Source organism: Bicyclus anynana, chromosome 23, assembly GCF_947172395.1.
Source record: "Bicyclus anynana chromosome 23, ilBicAnyn1.1, whole genome shotgun sequence".
NCBI classification, from domain to species: Eukaryota; Metazoa; Arthropoda; class Insecta; order Lepidoptera; family Nymphalidae; genus Bicyclus; species Bicyclus anynana.
Genome location: NC_069105.1, coordinates 4,180,432 through 4,199,078, shown reverse-complemented (window position 1 = coordinate 4,199,078; position 18,647 = coordinate 4,180,432). Strand labels below are relative to the sequence as shown.

The 18,647-nt window shown below is 35.5% G+C and overlaps 2 protein-coding genes across 8 annotated transcripts in view; one reads left to right on the top strand and one right to left on the bottom strand.

Annotated features, from left to right (window-relative positions):
- The window catches only part of LOC112048480 (neurobeachin), a 542,152-nt gene that overhangs the window by 467,893 nt on the left and 55,612 nt on the right, over window positions 1–18,647 (top strand). The window lies entirely within an intron of this gene.
- Window positions 345–18,647, bottom strand: part of LOC128199412 (facilitated trehalose transporter Tret1-2 homolog) — a 58,096-nt gene continuing 39,793 nt past the window's right edge. For both annotated transcript variants that reach the window (XM_052888752.1, XM_052888753.1), the window contains exons 3-5: window positions 5,850–5,979; window positions 3,273–3,458; window positions 345–2,925 (exon numbers count right to left, since the gene is read on the bottom strand). In XM_052888752.1, the coding sequence (XP_052744712.1) occupies window positions 1,772–2,925; window positions 3,273–3,458; window positions 5,850–5,979 (1,470 nt within the window). In that variant the 3' untranslated portion in view covers window positions 345–1,771. The remainder of the gene's footprint in view (window positions 2,926–3,272; window positions 3,459–5,849; window positions 5,980–18,647) is intronic.

Sequence of the window (18,647 nt, the reverse complement as noted above, 5' to 3'; positions counted from 1 at the left end):
ATACGAGTGTCAATCGCTTGACTACAATCACGCCTGACGGAAAGCAATGATGAGGTTTGTGATGGGACGCGTTTGCCTAGAAAGTGTCTATTCAATTTTGTATTGCAGGTGTTAAGGTTGGTGGCAACAAATACAGTCACCGAAAATATTTGGGCTAACACCAGAAATTAACTTTAAAACTATAAATAAAATAACTCGTATGAAAAAAACAACACTTTAATATCACACAAAACGCTCACTGATCTTATTATTATAATAGTTGTTATAAATATTATAACGTATAAATAATTTATTTAAATAAGAATTTTTAAATAAAAAATATAATTTATATAAAAATCTATATAATTATTTACTTACATACTATTAATTAATATGTGTAAATCAGAATTTTATAACTTCACATCAATTTTTTACATCAATAATAATTAACATATTGAAGGCTGAGTATAAAATGTATAATATTGTCTAGTTAGAAAAGTAAAAACTATTAATACTAAATACTACATATTATGTAGTTTTTACTTTTGTGCTAGAAACAAAATGGTTAATAAAATATTACATTTGAAATTAAGACGAAAGGTGAAATAGTGTTTAATGCAATGGTAATGTACAAATGCTTATTCGCTGGAGCTGCGTGGTGGAATTAAGCTCTATATTATGCGAGAGGAGGCGTGTGCCCAGTGGAACACTAATCACTAGTGATGATGATGACTTATGACTAATCTCGTATACACGCTACAACTATCACAATGGAATGTATCACTCACTTAATCATAAGAGCCCCTGCACACCTCAGACTTGTGTTAGTCCACATTACAGTCGAAGTTAATATAGAGATGCATGATTACATACATTATACGTAATTGGCACAGTATTCCATTTTTGTAATTATTAATTATTTTTTAAAAATTAACAATAATAACAATGTTTTTGTATTTTACTAAGTTAGAAGTTTCTTGGCAGGTTCCTAAAAATTTAACAAGCGTACTCGTTAGCAGACCAATTTAACCTATCAGCTATAAAAAGTCTGTTGTCTGCAGAGGCTCTAACTCGGTAGTCACTCAATACCTATAATACTGATCACATTAAATAACTGCATAAATTAAAAAAATACTTAATTCTAAGACTTAATTTAAAAAAAACACGATTAAAGCCCCTTCACACCAGTGTAGTACAAACACATAGACAATGCGCACAAACACATATACGTGGTCGTCGTGTACACACATAAATAAGCTTCTACGCTAATACAGCGATGAAGAAACGCTAATGTGAAGAAATTATTAAACGTTACTAATAGGAAACAAACGTCAGTATCTAAATTCGAACCTTCTTAATATAATAAAAAATTAAGACCGAAGCATACGTGTAACACAACGTGGTTAACGCTCACGTGGCGTGTTACAAGTGTCGCAGCGTCTTTATAAGTTGAGCAAAAAGACCTGCAAGTGATTCGGATGAATATAACAGTCCATGGTTAAAATTCATCATTTTCTGTATGTACTCCGTGTATAAAACACGGAGTTTGTTTTACTAATAACACACTTAATGTTAAATGATGATGCAGATGATTTGTGAAGACCACTTGCCTTGAAGTTCTCTTTTATGAAAATTCATTATTTAATTGCTACACTGTATGATGACTTAAGGACGGCATAATTGTCTTCATGTTTTAAAGTTTGCTAGATTATCATCATAACATAAAAATCGCGTTTGTTAATTTGAAAACTCACGATCAAAGCTCAGTCAATCAGTCAGTCAGTTATATTTTCTACTCCTTAAGCTTATTACTATATTTCTCGGAAGTATTTTGCATCCAGTCTTTGTCACACTCCTTACTTTTTTCCAAAGATATCGAAGCTCCCGCACTGTGCCTCCTTTGCACCGGTTTCCCTTCGATAATGTTTTTAATGTAACCCACTTCAGGGTCGCCATCTTTCTTTTCCTCGTCGAACTGTCTCATAATCTCATTCAGAGTCTTCCCTTTAGTCTCCGGTAGAAACAAATAACAATACGCCGCTCCTATGATCGCGCAGATAGCAAAAAGGTATAGAGTTCCGTTGCTCGTAAGTAAGTTCTCCAATTGAGGGTATGTTTTTATGTTGAAGAATATTAGAACGTAAGCGCAACAAGATGTCGCGCCAGACATGACGCCTCTAATATCTTGAGGGTATAGCTCCCCAGACATAATCCAAGGCAACTGTAAGAACCCAACCATACTGAAGGAAACGTGGAGTAAAACGCATGCTAATTTCATTAACGGGGGACCGTTTACACTGTCACATACTGCAGCACCTAACATTGCAAATCCTAACAGCAAACCTGAAGTTGCAGCCAAAGTCTTTCGTCTAAAACTGTTTATGAGACAAGCTCCCACCGCACCCATGAAGACTCTCACCCCGCCAACTATTATAGAAGCTGTAAACTCATTGACACTCGTTCCCACCGATTTGAAGAAGTCAACAGCGTAGTACAGTATTATGTATATCCCTGACATCTCTTGGAACATGAAGAAGACTATCAGCAATGCGAACGGCTTCAAGACGTTCCTCCGTTTGAACAGTCCCATTTTTTGTCTGAACGTCATAGATTCGTCGGTTTTTCGATCTTTCGTGAACTCCATCAACTCTTGTTGCGCGGTGTTGTTGTTCTGTCTCAGCCAAAACATGGAGTTGTACGCTTCCTTCATTTGACCTTTGGACGCGAGCCACAGAGGAGACTCCGGCACGAAGTACATCAAGAAGGGTGTGAGGAGAGACACGCCCGCGCAAATGGCGGCCACTTTGCGCCAATGCACGAACGCTCCGAGTGAATACACGATGAATATTCCCGTGGAGACCAGCCCTGGACCCAGGGCGCTTAGAACTCCACGTTTTTCTGGCGTCGTTATCTCGGCGACGTATATGTATGACACCGTTGACATACCTGGAAACAAAAGATTTTGTTATTATTTTTTTATAATTAAAGCGCTTAATGATGATACTTATTTTTTGATTTAAGACTCATCTTAGACATATCTCTCTCACCACTGAATGGTTTCGTTGATCCAGTACTTATAAAATATTGAATTGTTTTTTTTTCCAAGAAATTTTCAGTGGGAATTGTTGGTGTTACAACTCCTTGCCTTAAGATGATATCATCATTATTAGATTGACTTAATCATTATCTACCCCACCCTACCTGATAAGACCCTCTACAAAACTAGGCCTCCCAATGCGTAGCCCGAACACCAGGACATGAACCCAGACATGTATAAGTACCAAGGTATTTACCAATAGTAAATCCAGTGATGAACCTGCCGACGCAGAGGAACACGTAGGTCTCGGAGAAGGCGATGACCAGCCAGCCGACGAGGTTGGGCAGCACTATCGACTGCAGCAGCAGGCGACGCCCCACCGCGTCCACCATCATGCCGCCCAGCAGAGCGCCGATGGGGTTGGATATCACGCCGAGACTGGCTGGAATTGTGGACGGAGTGTTATAGTTAATTTATCTCTGGAAGACCGCAAAAATGCTTTTGTGTGTGTAAACTAAAGGAAATTTTGCACAGAAGAAGAGCGCATTGTTAAGTTGTGGTTTTTACCACATCACGATAAGTGTTGTATAACGTTCTTACTTTACGTCAAATGACCCAGACTGTGAATACTTTTAGAAGGCAATGAAACCAGTCCCAAGTATTATAGTATGTAAATTATTATACGCATAGAAATCTCTTACCTACTAACAAATGGTTGTATGCAACCTCTCACAGACAGATGTTAATTTATAAACATGTTTTTGCTTAGTGCCTGAAGTTCCTTTTTCAGTTTCACAGTTCACACACAAATGCATCTGTTTAATAACAAATGTGTTGACGATTCAAATTGAACGTATTGTTCACGTTGAATAAACAAAATGTGACTTTGACTGTAACATTGACTTAGCATTGGAGACATTACTTGAGTAGCAACAGGGATATCTGTTATGGACTAGTTTGTGGATGTCTCTATGCGTGGTTTTTCAACTTAAAATTATATAGACTATTTGTTCGTTCGGCCTACTTATTAATATGAATACATGGAATTCCTTAACCCCACGCCCATTGTTCACAAGTCTAGGGTCAAGTCAAGTCTTTCTCTCTGCCATACGATGGACCCGGCACCCGCACGGTGACTCTTCTATCTATCTTAGCATTCGATGTTAAGATATTCGTCTCTCTCTAGTAGAGACTAGACTAGTCTTTGTAATTCGGCTGTTTTATGACATAGCCTCATAGACACCCTGATGACTAGTGCTAGATTATTTTCGACTCAAATCAGAAAGGGTTTTATCATCTTGTTAACCTTATTTTATCTGAATTTGACTGAAGATACAGAAGTACGAGACTAGTAGGCCATTCATACATTTTTTTCTGTACTGTCTTGTTAAAACTAACTAATAGAAGCAATTTTGCCATGTACTATTATGTGTTGTCTAATATAGCACAAACGCTGTAGGATTATTCGAATTCCAAGCCAAGTTTTGGGTTACATTTTCATACATTTACTTCATTTTTCAGCGCACTTACTCAGAAATCGATCATACGAGAGTGACGTCATCGATCTTCTATAACTTTACCCCGAATAAGTCTACAAAGTTTGTACCATATTATTCTTGTATCTATTGTTCTAAAAAGCTCAGGTCTAACTATACGTAATTACCAAAATAGGCCCAAAATTGATGATCTATTCAAAATTAGCTCTAATTTTGCCCTATTTAAGCTCGAATAAAGCACTTACATGTGATATAATTAATTACAGTAATCCCCCAAGCCCTTTTCGTTAATGAAACGTGCCTACAAATAAATGTAGGCGATTTTGTTCGCTATCGAAGCAAAGTGCTCTCTCGTTCAGTAAACAATATTATCAGGCGTTTGCACACCCGCCGCCGCTGGAGTGTTGACTTTTCCACTTTCTTTGTGTGTTCATGTTATTTGTAAATGTGTTGATAATCATAATAGGGAGATTTATAATGCGTTTGATATCTACACGTCTGAATAATAAATGCTGCGAGTTCTCATTATATTGCATTGAGAAATATTAACTTAATGTTGAGAAATACTTGAAATAATATGTGAGTTTAAATTTATTCTGTTCTGTCTCTAATTATAGAAATATACTAATCGGTCAAGCCGTTTTCGAGTTAAGCTCTTAGCAACATATTCATAGATTTATAAAATCATATCATTTGAATATAGCACAGAGACAAGTTGGACCTTAAATATAAATAGAGACTTAGCCTCTTGAAAACCCTTGACGAAGTTGAAAATTGAAATAGTGAAATGTACATGTTAAATCCATAAATAACCAAATAATACGAGTATATTCTTCGAATTGCGACTATGACTGAGCAAAGATACCTAGTCCTCTAGGTTATTTACAACAATATTTCTCCCAAACAAATAAACCTTGCTTTTCTTCTTAAACAATAGATACACCTACTACGCTATGAATAGACATCATCCACGTATTTACCTACGCCTTACGTTTAGGAGAAATGATAAACGGACAATACGTGTAAACTAATAAAGGCACTTTGTTTAACACAGATTTGTATGACATTCAATACAAATACTATTTACACTTATGTAACATTATTATGACATTCATTACAAAGAAATGTACATATACTTATAAGGTTTACATAATTTTGTTATAGTATGTCTTAGGTTCACTTGTTCTTGTGAGGTGGCGAATATTACATCAACTTTTTTTAATTAGCCTCAGTCAATTACCAACATAGACGTTAGCTTAAATACGGTTAAAGGAACGGTCCTGTCTCATGGTAATAAAGCATGGTTATACCAGGTAAAAAATATAGATTCTACTTACCAATCCATGAACTCTGATCATGCGAGATGGCCGGATATTCGTGCGTGTACTGGGGCAACAGAACTGCGGAGAAGCCTTGGCAGAATCCCACCGAGATGTTGATAGACTGCGCGGCGAGGGCCGCCAGCACCTGTAAATTTATGAACTCCTGGTAAATTGAAACCCAATTAAGCACTCCTTAGCATTATGTTTATTTCCATAGTTATTATTAAAAATAACACAGGTTATCCGTATGTTTGTTTGCGGCCTTCTAATCCTATCCTACTAATATTATAAACGCGAAAGTTTGTATGGATGTATGTTTGTTTGGATGTTTGTTACTCTTTAACGCCGCTACTACTGAATCGGCTGAAATTTGGAATGGAAACGCATTTTACTCTGGATTAACATAACATAGGCTATTCATCCCGTTCCACGCGGAAGAAGTCGCGGGCGTCCGCTAGTGTAATAAAAGATCTATCTTGTCTATAGCTATTTTGTCCAGAGACTAGACTATTCATGTGTTTGGTGTATGTGTTTGTCACGTAATTCCGAGTTTCGTTAAAAAAAAGTAGCACACACAACTAAATTTTCACACAATGTACAGTTGTACATTGTACATGCAGTATATTATATTGGTGGCATTATTACGTTGGTTGTGTATTTAATTTATAAGGTATTATACTTCATAGTCGATTTATCGTATATCAGTTATAGTGTGTAATCAATTTGTAATAGTTTACGGCTGCACGCTTTATACTCTGCCTCGTTACCTGATACGTTTATAGAACTAGAGCGAGAGAAACTAACAGTCATTAAAACAAAGCCTGTATCAATTATTAAGGTTATCTTGTATCTACTAACATAGACAAAGACGACAGAACAAAATATGTCAATAATAAAAAATGCTAAAACAACTGCGTAAAGAAACAATCGGCGCGTTGACCTGAGAGATCTATTTCTGAAAATACTCGTCTTGCCAACTTTATTTTTCTGAATTTTATCACAGATTCTCAATACGAATTTCATTTTAGTTAGATCAAAGATATGTAAACAGGACTTCAAATTAAATCTTTAATACAGTTTTGATATCATGCTTCAATAATATATGAAAGGGACTAAACCTCATAGCTTCTTTTGTAAAGTTTACAGTTTCCATATTCAAACTAATATTAAAACTACAAGTATAACTGGGACTGTGACAACTCCGCCGCCATTGGGCAACATTTTATTTATTTATATGTCGTTGGTTGCATGCTAGGCCTACTGGAAGATTATTGGCCGACCATTGATTAGCCTATATATATGGCTTTGGGTCAGAGTTTGATCCGAAGATCCTGAATCAGGCATTTTTTTTATACAAGCTAGCACTTTGCTATAATCACGCCTGATGCAGCCTATAATGAAATGCGCTTGGCTAACGGCCTAACCTGCCTGGACAGTCTGTGAAATATTGAGCTTTTCTTTTTTCCAAGAAATTCGCTAACAAATTATCAAACTAAAATTGGTGCTATTACAACGTTGCTTCGGAGAGCAAATTAAGCAAAACAATATTATCCTAAAGCCGCTAACCTAAAAGTTCAGTAGCCCCTCTCCTATAAGAAGAAAGGCTTGACTCTTTAGTGAACCGTTAAAATTCTTGCTAAAGATGAATATAATTCTTATTTACAATAAGCAGAATATATAAACGTGACACATGTCCATCTCCTGGAGCACGTGGCAGCAGATCGTCTAATAAGTGTCATACGAGCTAATCGCATTGCATTAGGAACACATGAGTGCGCCGCCAGATTGCTATCTACAATTGCACGGCTATTTAAACTATCTGATTACAGGATACTGGTACGTAGGAGCTCAGGTACTAGACACTTGGTTCTGGAAAGTCCCATCTATATTATTTTATCTCTATCTGTCGTAGAAAACCGTGGCTTATAACAGAGCAACACGATGCAATGCACGCATTGCATCCCTCCAGGGCCCTCCCCTATATACGTCTACGTCCCCTGGTGGGCTGTGGCCATCCTAGAATGGATCTGTGCCCACCCTAGGATTCTTGGCTGCCGATAATGGAATTCTATTATGATACTAATAATAGACTTGATGTCGAGAGCCAGACTAAGAAATAATCCTAGATATGCCAATGAATGCTAGGAACACTTCATAAAAATGCACAGTCTTGCGTCTCAGATGCCTTTAGTTAATCAGCAACCATACCCTTACGATTGAACTAGCGACGCTGTTCTGGGTAGATATACTGTCGGTACTTCCAAGTTGTTTTTTTTAAATCATAAGTAAGGTAGTTCTATTTTTCGAACATGACTAATATTTCCGTTTACGCCATATTACTTCCGCGCCTGTGCTAGAAATTGATACAAAAATAGTCCATTCCAAGTGGTGATATAACCCTCCAACTCGCGGATTTGTAACCGATCCTTTGGACTGTAAAATTAATAAGGCTGTTTTATAATGGTGTTTATATTAATATGATTAATTGGCGACAAGTTTGCAGATGATTCGTTCGTATCTGATCATATCGTCTCACGGAGCGAGAAAATTTTCCTCGCAACGTGAAATGTCTCCCCAGTCGTGCAAACTGACGCGCGGGCCATTAATGCACAATAATCGCGCGCAACCACCGGAACCGGCGCGATTGTGAGGATAAACAACTATTACACGCAGGGCTGTCACTTGGCACTTTGTTGATGTAAACATTACGTAACCGTTGTTTTGTGTAAGCATGTGATTTCAGGACATGTACTCTGTCCTTTAAAGAAAAGGCATACCATCATACTTTTTTCAGTTAATATTAAAATTTAAAGTCGTCGTTTAAAATAATCATACAAACAAATGAAATTTCTTAACGATCGATTAACTAGCGAAAATCAGAGCGTGTCAAATAAACATATTTACATGTATAACATTATCGTACGTTTATCCTGGAAATGGAAGAAGATATTTTAAAAGTAAAATCAATATTAGATTAAACCTTTTTGTTACGTCGTACATTCCGATAAAGTTTAATTTTAAAAAATGTGTTATTCAGAAAGTGACAACCCTAGTAGTACAACGTGTAATATAACGTGGTAACTGCTCGGACAAGTGTTTAACTTTTATTTCACAGGAACTTGGCAAAAACTAATACCAATTTCATTGTTACATGAAACAGAAAAAACAACATGTTTGACATTTTTTACCGTAAGACCAGTTAAATTAGTAAAAAAGATGTTACTGTGTTAAATTGGCCGTGCATAAACGGATTATTATTGGCAATTTTCTCTTTAAAAACACATTATATTTAAAATGGAACCCCAAAAAAATTTACTCTAAAATAATATGGTCACAATTTACTTTATAATAATACCTACTTTACACAGAGAAACAAAACAATTGTATGTATGTATTTGAAAAAAATAAAAGTAAATGTAGTTTCCTTTTTTTGTTTAAATGGAACAGATTACGTACGAGGCTTCGGCCGTGGCTAGTTACCACCCTACCGGCAAAGACGTACCGCCAAGCGATTTAGCGTTCCGGTACGATGCCGTGTAGTAACCGAAAGGAGTGTGGATTTTCATCCTCCTCCTAACAAGTTAGCCCGCTTCCATCTTAGACTGCATCATCACTTACCATCAGTTGAGATTGTAGTCAAGGGCTAACTTGTAAAGAATAAAAAAAAAGGAATTATTAAGAAAATTAGCTAAACGCGAAAGGCACTAAATTTAATCAATTATTAATTGTTCATAACGAATTTTCGCAAAGTATCATCCGCTTCTATATATTTGAACACTATCTATAGTCGGAGGGTTAATTCCAGTCAGTAAAATGACAAGTGCTGAAATGTTATTTTACTAGTAAAATGACATTTCAGTGACAGTTGCACTTGTCATCTTACTGATCGGAATAAACAATCATGGTACTGTAACAAAATGAGTACTTACGGTGAGATCGACCCCGACTCTATCGAAATAAATCTCAACGTTTCTAGAAGTTCTCATTCAAACTTGGACCCTTATTGACTGGCGGGCGGCCCGTGATTCAGTATTTAATGGCGAGGCCAAGGTGCTATGCTAAGGTCATAGGTTCGATCGTTGATCTACAGCTACTAAATGTGTCACCTAACTAATTCATTAAACATTGTAAAAAATATAACTATTTTAAAACCTATCTTATCGTATATAAGTTAAAAAAAATTAGACGAATTAAATATCATTTAATGAATAAAAACGATCACAATTCTTAGTAGTGAAATATATACTCGTAGATTAGAGTTTTAAATCCAAATTTTATGTGTGGTTTCATAATACACTTTATCCAATTAATTAAAGCAATCGGTGAAATTCGATATAAAAAAAAAGAAAAAGTAGAGTTTTTTGGAGTTTCTATTGTAGGTGCTGCACTTTTATGTGTATTTTCCTTATCCAGTTTATTTAGTTCTGCATTTAACAAGTGAATGTAAGGTCGCATGTGTTAATAATCGTGTCATTTCTATAACATTATCACATTAGACTAACTATGATATCGCAGTGATCTGCTAATAGGTAGGTATAGTCTATTTTTTATTTTTCTATAAAAACTTATACTTACCGCTGAGTAGATACTAAGCGGTCTAGTTCTACGAATCCATGAGTATTGAGGAACTAGACCGCTTAAAAGATTTGCATTGCCCTTACATTTTCTGGTTTACCTACTACAAAGTATAGAGAAAGTAATATTGAAAATATTGAAGTAATATTGGTAATATTGAAACTGATGATGATTTGGCGAATATCAATCCGAATAGTGGCAAAGCTCACAGCTACTTTGAATATAATTGTGTAGGTTGTTATAGTACCTACTCTCTTTTACTTTTACTTGGAAACAGTAACTGCATATTCAAAATTTTAATTTGTTTTTTTATTTGCATCGATGTCACCTTGGTTTAAATACACATAAAGCTTAAACAGGGTCCAACATTCGATGTATTATAACAATAGAATCAGGAAATCTAATACTAACAGCAGATATCTTGTCGGTAGAACAGACACCGGGCGAGCATGTATCGGAAGGATATTGAATTACAATTTTGGCCTTGATATAATGCGTCGAACTCTACAAACTTTATGATCGCCTGGTATCTTTTGGATAAATGTCAATTATGTTTAGATGGTTGTTTATCGATTTAGAAAGAAGGAAGTTATTACAGTTCCTATCTTATTTGTTTTGATTCCGGAGTAGAAAAAATTGTTTAAAAACAATCATAATAACAAAAGTTACTCGGTAAGTTTCACTAGTGTAGAAGGGTCTTGTCGTCGTCTTGTGGGATACGCTACCACTTAAGATTTAGGTAGGCCCTCTGTTTGTTAATCAACTATATTAGTATTAATAAAAATATTGAAATTATCTTGTTTCATTTGAAAAAAGAGTTTTACATAAATTGCAGTTTTGTTGATCTGATAGTCTTAATGTGATTTTATAAATACAATATTAGTATCGATACAATCGAACCGTACAATGTAAATATAATTAGTATGGATGACACGCTTAATATCGTAACACGTTCCTAATATAGAGCCTAAGGTTTTGATCTATATTATATTGGATAGGCCAGGGCGACTTGGCCAAGTTGCATTGGGAATTAAATGAATCGATCGATAGTAGGATTAATTAATGTTACTTTATCTAATAAGATGGATGATCGACTAAATACTCCATACTCCATAGTACCTATAGACTTAATTAACTATGCATGTTATTTAGTTAATCTGCTTTCTTGTGAATACTGACTAATGGTAGACCTCCACAGATCTGCACCGTATGCATTCGCATCGCATCAATCGGATTTTTAATTTTACGATATATACAATCTGTTCGATGCGGATCGGTGGACCCACTTGTATAATTTTCTATACAAATAATACTTAAATCCGTTTGTTTCGATGCGTCCGAACTTAGATTGCATATCAGTGGCCGCCTACGTTTATGCCAAAAATAAAAAAGATAACATTATTAAAAAAATATATTTTGTTGAAATTTTATTGTATATTGTATTATGTTATTGATGTATTACTACTTACAATTTTTTGTGTTGGCTTTAGTCTGTCGCAGTTCATCTTAACCTAATGATGTTTGTGGTAGAAGTACTTATATCCAAAATTCTAGTTTCCGTCTATTCGAGTATTGAATACACTCATTTACTATGAAGGCAATTTTCAATTGCATTTTCACGAATAAAGAAAATTCATCAAGTACGAGTAAGTGCACAACGAACCTAACATATTATTCTTGTTGTCGCTTGTTATAGGCATTGTGACCTACACAAAACACAGTATTTTGTTTTCACTGATTTACGAGTATTGTTCTAGAACATAGAACGCACAATGTGGTCTGTATGAGTAGGTAGTACGACACTTAAAAGTTAATTGTTTAATCTTTTGTTATTATCATTTACGTATAACAGTTGGAATTATGGTAAGTGTCTACGATGACTGGCCAATGTGATGGTAATTTATTATTATTTAAAGATTTTTACTTGTCTTGATTATCATCATTAACAAACAGCAGATGGACGTCCACTGCTGAATATAGGCCTCTTGCAATGACTTCCAAACAAAACGGTTTCGAGACGACAGCATCCATCATCATCATCATCATCATCATCAGCAATCTTTCAGTTATTTTTTAATTTTTATTGTTTTACCGAATATTTTTTTTGATATTAGTATATTATTATCTACGTCATAATACCGCTATACTAAAAATAATTATGTACTTTTTACTCATATTATTAGTTCAAGTAAGTAAATAATTAGTATGAGTAAGTCTCGTGAGTGAAATACTATTGCATAACATAAAAATTTTGTTATTTTCATTAACCGGTCTTCATTTACGAGTGTTTTAGAGTCGCACACGTTTTTGCTCTTATTTCTTTATCTCCGCTAACATAACTGTCCGGTGCACCAAGTGTGACATGATACCTGTACTACAACGAGAGTCAGAGATAGTCTGCATTTTATGAAAACTGAAAGTTAGATAGCCCATGGGTTAGATAGCCAATTATGGGGCTTTGGTTGGTGACTTTAGAAGCAAGCAGCAATAGTCAGTGTTATTGAATTTGTGTTTTTGTATATACAGGATGCTGTGGAGTATTTTCTATAACTCTTATATTTTTTACCGAAATTTAAATTAAAATGTTCATAGAACATGTTCTAAAAATATTTTCGGAGTAAATAATATTTCTTTTGTAAATAGATCATAAAATGTGTCCCTTATACGCATCCTTATAATTACGACGCAGCCAAACTTTAAATAAAATGCAAGGGTAATAGATGAAGGCGCGTGTTACATCGATAACCGGAATTATTAGAATTAAAACTTTTTATTTTTTAATTAACAAAATATTAGTTACGCAATTCAACTCTTATAAGTGGACACTTTCAACACCTTGAAGTTATGGGGAATACTCCCTAGCACTCTGTATATAAATGTTTTTTTTTAATTACCAATCGCAGTGACATGTAGTGGTGACTCTACACCGTACGTGAGTCGATCACATACCTAACCTTGCCTATCATTTAATTTTTTCTGGACATATTTGGACAATTAAATCTATGATACAGAAGTAGTACTGGTTTATTTAGTTACTATGCATCTCTCAAAATTGCTGCAGCATGTTGGGTGTAAACTCTAAATTCAGAGGGATACTAAATTTAGGCTGATGATCATGATGATGAAGTCATCAAGTGAAACGTCACTTTTATTTTACAAAAAAAGTATGAAAATATTCGTTTCTATTTCTAATACTTTAAGTTTGTTTTTATTGATGTAAAAAACGTTGCAAATAATACCAAATTAATGTAGTACATTGTGTTTAGTTTTATGAATGACCAATTCTTGTCAGACAGACAGCAGAGCGTGACCATTTATTGTCATATAAAAAGTAGTAGTACAATACTTTCTATTCAATTCATCGATGAAGAAATAAACAGCATTGTCTGTGATAAACTCTTGCTTCTAATAAACACTTAAATGAGTTTCAGCTGTAAGCTGATTTTTAAGTAGAGCTCTTTGTACAGAGCTCATCCGGGGATGTACTAGACTCTGCCTACTGAAATAAAAAAAAATATTTCAAATGTTTGTCAAAACGCGTATGAATGGAAACATTACAAAATTAACTAGTATTAAAAAAGAGTTAAGCCTAAGAGCCTAATTGAAATAAATGAATTTATTTCAATTAGGCTTAGTTGTAATATCCGTTTTAATACCTATTTATTTTATTATTTTTATTTAAATTACTTCGTTATATTTATATTTATTTATATCTATTCCTTCTTGTAATTTTTATTTGTGTATGTATACTGCATGATGACGCTCTATTATGAGTATAACGATAGATAGATGAAAGTAGCCTATGTGTTAATTCAGAGTAAAACTTATTCCCATTTCCAAATTGCAGCCAAATCGCTTCAGTAGCCGCAGCGTAAAGGACGAACAAACATACTTACACACTTACACACACACACAAACTTTCGCCTTTATAATATTTGACGGCCTCCGTGGCGCAGTGGTATGCGCGGTGGATTTACAAGACGGAGGTCCTGGGTTCGATCCCCGGCTGGGCAGATTGAGATTTTCTTAATTTGTCCAGGTCTGGCTGGTGGGAGGGAGGCTTCGGCCGTGGCTAGTTACCACCCTACCGGCAAAGACGTACCGCCAAGCGATTTAGCGTTCCGGTACGATGCCGTGTAGAAACCGGAAGGGGTGTGGATTTTCATCCTCCTCCTAACAAGTTAGCCCGCTTCCATCTTAGACTGCATCATCACTTACCATCAGGTGAGATTGTAGTCAAGGGCTAACTTGTAAAGAATAAAAAAAAAAATGTGTGACAGTGTAATTTGATGGGTCAGCTTTGTTATTTCTATCGACTGGGAAAATATTACCATTGAACTGCTACATTGAATACAGCTTCAAGTATTTAAGACACAGAATAATAATGTCGGATTCCTATGAATTATTTATTTACCAGCTCTGGATTTTTTTTTATATAGTAGCAGAAACTCTTTTACGTCGGAGTATTCTCTCAGTGTTTCCTCCTATCGATGTAAATAAACGTCGGCGCGTGGATTAGATAACAATGAGCCGTACTCTATACATAATTGTCGACGCGTAATAGAGACATTTAATGATTCGTCTGGTAATTATCTACCTAATAGGTTATAATGTACAATTGTACACTTTCTTGTAGAGGTTTTTTTTCTGTCATGAAGTATCAATTAATTTTATACTACATAAACTAAAATTACCTAAAATTAAGATATCGTTTTTTCCAACATTATTCTTTTAAAAACTGTGTCAACAATAGAATTTTTATACCTACCTATATGATTTAAAATTCTATTTTTTTCTGTGATGATGAAAGTCGTTTCAATTGCCTTCAATCATCTTTGTCATTAATTAATTCATAGATTGTGCGAGCTTCATGTAATGTATTGTATGTTTTGACACATTATTTTACAAGTATAATTTATAATTATATACGCTTGGTGTAATAAGTATTTGTACATTGGCAAGGCCAAAACATTTTTTTTAATTTTCTCTTGTTCCTACTTACCCTACTAAGGATTTCTAGATCTATCTTGTCACCAAGAACTCGAAGCGAATATCGAGAAAATATAACACGATGACAGGACGAATATCGGCTATAATTTGCACACATACAGCGTTCCGCTCGGCGGCTCGACGTAATGCTACAATGACGCGACATTGACAGTTGTCGTCGCGCTTGTTCGAGTCAAGTTCAAGAACGGTACTGTTGTTTAGAAAATCGTTCGTGGCTAATTAGGTATCTATATACATAATTGTGAGAGAAATGCTAATCTAGAGCACGAAAATTATTAAGTAATTATATATGTAATACAAATTATGAATTATTGAAAATTTTATAATCATAAATGAATTGAAATAAAACAGTAGGTACAGCCAGAGAATATAGTTTACTGTGGTACAGCATAAAAAATTTAATGATGATTAAAATTTTGGATATTTAATATCAGAAAAACAATAACTTTTCTTCATTAGATATACCTTCAACTAGGGTCTGGCCTCTCTTTATATAGAAAAGCGGATATGGAGCTAAGAACTACCACTCTACTATAATACAGACTGGCGAGTTAAGGGTGATGTCATACTAAGGTTACTGTGAGATGTTAATGATAATGACAGTCAGCATTACATCCTCCGAGATATTGACTTCCCAACTCCTGGCCACTACTGAGAATTTCTTGAAAGTTCACAGCTTGACCACAGAACCCAAGCTGGAACTCGAACCCGGTACCTCAAAATCCGAAGCCACATTACGAACCCCAACCTTTAACCATTTAAAGTTACCCCAAAATGTCAACTAAAATACTACCTATAAACTTCATAGATCACGGCGTTTTACGGTCATTCGCTTCTACGGGCACAACCAGTCACTGTCCACTCAGTTCAAGTTCAAGAACTAGCAGGCCGCTTTGCCCATGACCATACATTATGCCTCTTCAGACGTGCTGACAATAATCGCAGCGGTCGACACACGCAGAAATAAAATTAAGTTACAATTTACTAGTCGACGTCCGCGATTTCAAACGCGTAGTCCCCGTTCCTGTGAGAACACGGGGATAAAATATAGCCTTTGCCACTCACAGATAACGTGGCTTTCTAGGCATTTCTTCCTTTAATCAGACTTTCAATTTTCTATTGAACACCACAAACTTTACCTGGATGTTGAGCTACCCGCAATAATTGGGAACTTAAGTGTCCCTTTAAAAAACTGTAGCGTTATCCTTTATCGATGTTTTAGTAATTTTACAGTGTGAGTTTCGAATTAATCTCTATCTGTCTATATTATCGTGTTAGATAGAGATGACAGTGAGAGACTCGAATTTGAGTCTCTCACTGTCTTGTTGTAAAAACAATATTACAGAATAGCGCTACACTTTCTTAAAAGGTACCTCAGCTTCCTGTCAGCTCGTTTTGGTAAAATCTGCTTTCCCAATCGGAGATAGAGATACAGGCAGACAGATAGAGTGCTGGTATGGAAGCTTACTTAAATATATTGAAACTAGCGGACGCCCGCGACTTCGTCCGCGTAAAAATTGATGTAAACACTAAACTTCTCTACCTCTACCTTACCCTGCTCGTAAACCTACCCAACCCTACCCTACCCTACCCTACCCCTACCTTACTCCTACCCTACCGCTAACGCTAACCCTTCCCTCCCCCCACCTTACCCTACCCTAACCCTACCCGTAACCTATCCATACCCTATCCTACCCTACCCCTAATCTACCCCTACCCTACCCCTACCTTACTTCTACCCTACCGCTAACCCTAACCCTTCCCTACCCCTACCTTATCCCTACCCTAACCCTACCCTACCCGTACCCTACCCCTACCCTACCCCTATCCTACTCCTCCCCTACCCTATACGTTCCATATCCTTCCCCTACCTCTACCTTGCCCTTACCCTACACTACCCCTACCTTATCCGTACCCTACCCTACCCTACCCTACACTTTCCCTAAATTACCCCTACCCTACCTCTATCCTACCTCTTCCCTACCTCTATACTATCCCTACCCTCAGCAAAATTGGTCCAGCCTTTTGTGCGTGGTGCAATGACCAAAAGACTATAATTTCCCAAGCGACTTCTATGCTAATACTATAAAGAGGTATAGTTTGTGTGGTTGTCGGGGGTAATCTCTGGATCTACTGGACCGATTTGGAAAATTCTTTTACCAATAGAAAGCTACATTAATTGCGAGTGTCATAGGCTATGTTTGGTCCTCATATTCATACGGGAACGGGAACCACGTAATTGAAACCGCGGGGCGTCATATAGCGGCATTTCTGCGACTTTCAGAAATTTTGTATTATCTCCGAAACTATATAACTAATTAACATACTGTAAAGGGCAAATCTTATCTCTATAATATCCTTGTGATTATTAAATCATTTATTTTGATAAGGATTTAAGTTTAGTTGTGTAAATAATGACGTAAACCTTAGTTTAAAATTTAAATAATTTATTAAAGTACTAAAGGTACTATATCTGCTAAAATATAAAAGATAGATATATGGTGTCGCGGACTTTTTTGTAGAACTTTTAAAGGTTCAAAAAGTCTCCATACATTTATTTCAGTTATACGCAATGGTTGAGGCAGCGCATGCGAATAAGTAAGTTTTTCGGTCTGACCTGTAAGAGAAAACCCGCGATATCTCAGTAGTTATATATGATAGAAATATAAAATATAGCCTATAGCACTCCCCGATAACGAAGCATTCTACTGGTGAAAGAATTTTTAAAATCGGACCAGTAGTTCCGAAGATTACCCCATTTCAAAAAATTGTTACAAACTTACAAACTTACAAACTTACAAACTTACAAACTTTACCTCTTTATAATATTAGTATAGATTTATTTCGTTTAACTATTTGATATGATGTATGTGTTTGTATTTTCGTAGGTAAAATATTTATGCTGCGTAAGCTTTACTACTATCACGCTTGATTGAAAGCAATGAATTTATGTTTATTCGAGCTTATCTAGAAGATCAGTTATGTTTTGTATATGCTTAAAAATCATACGTGACATTGACTGCGTAAATGTAAATTAGTGTGGAATTTTTTGGACAGATTTCGATGCCAAACCTTCGCAACATCGATTATTATTATAGATATTAGTATATTATAAATTTCCATTTCTATTGAAATGTTATATTACCATTTTAATATAGTTTTGATAAACATGTTTTAGATATAACTTTACTTCGTCAGGAAGGGTCGAGCGGTCTATAGATTACGAAT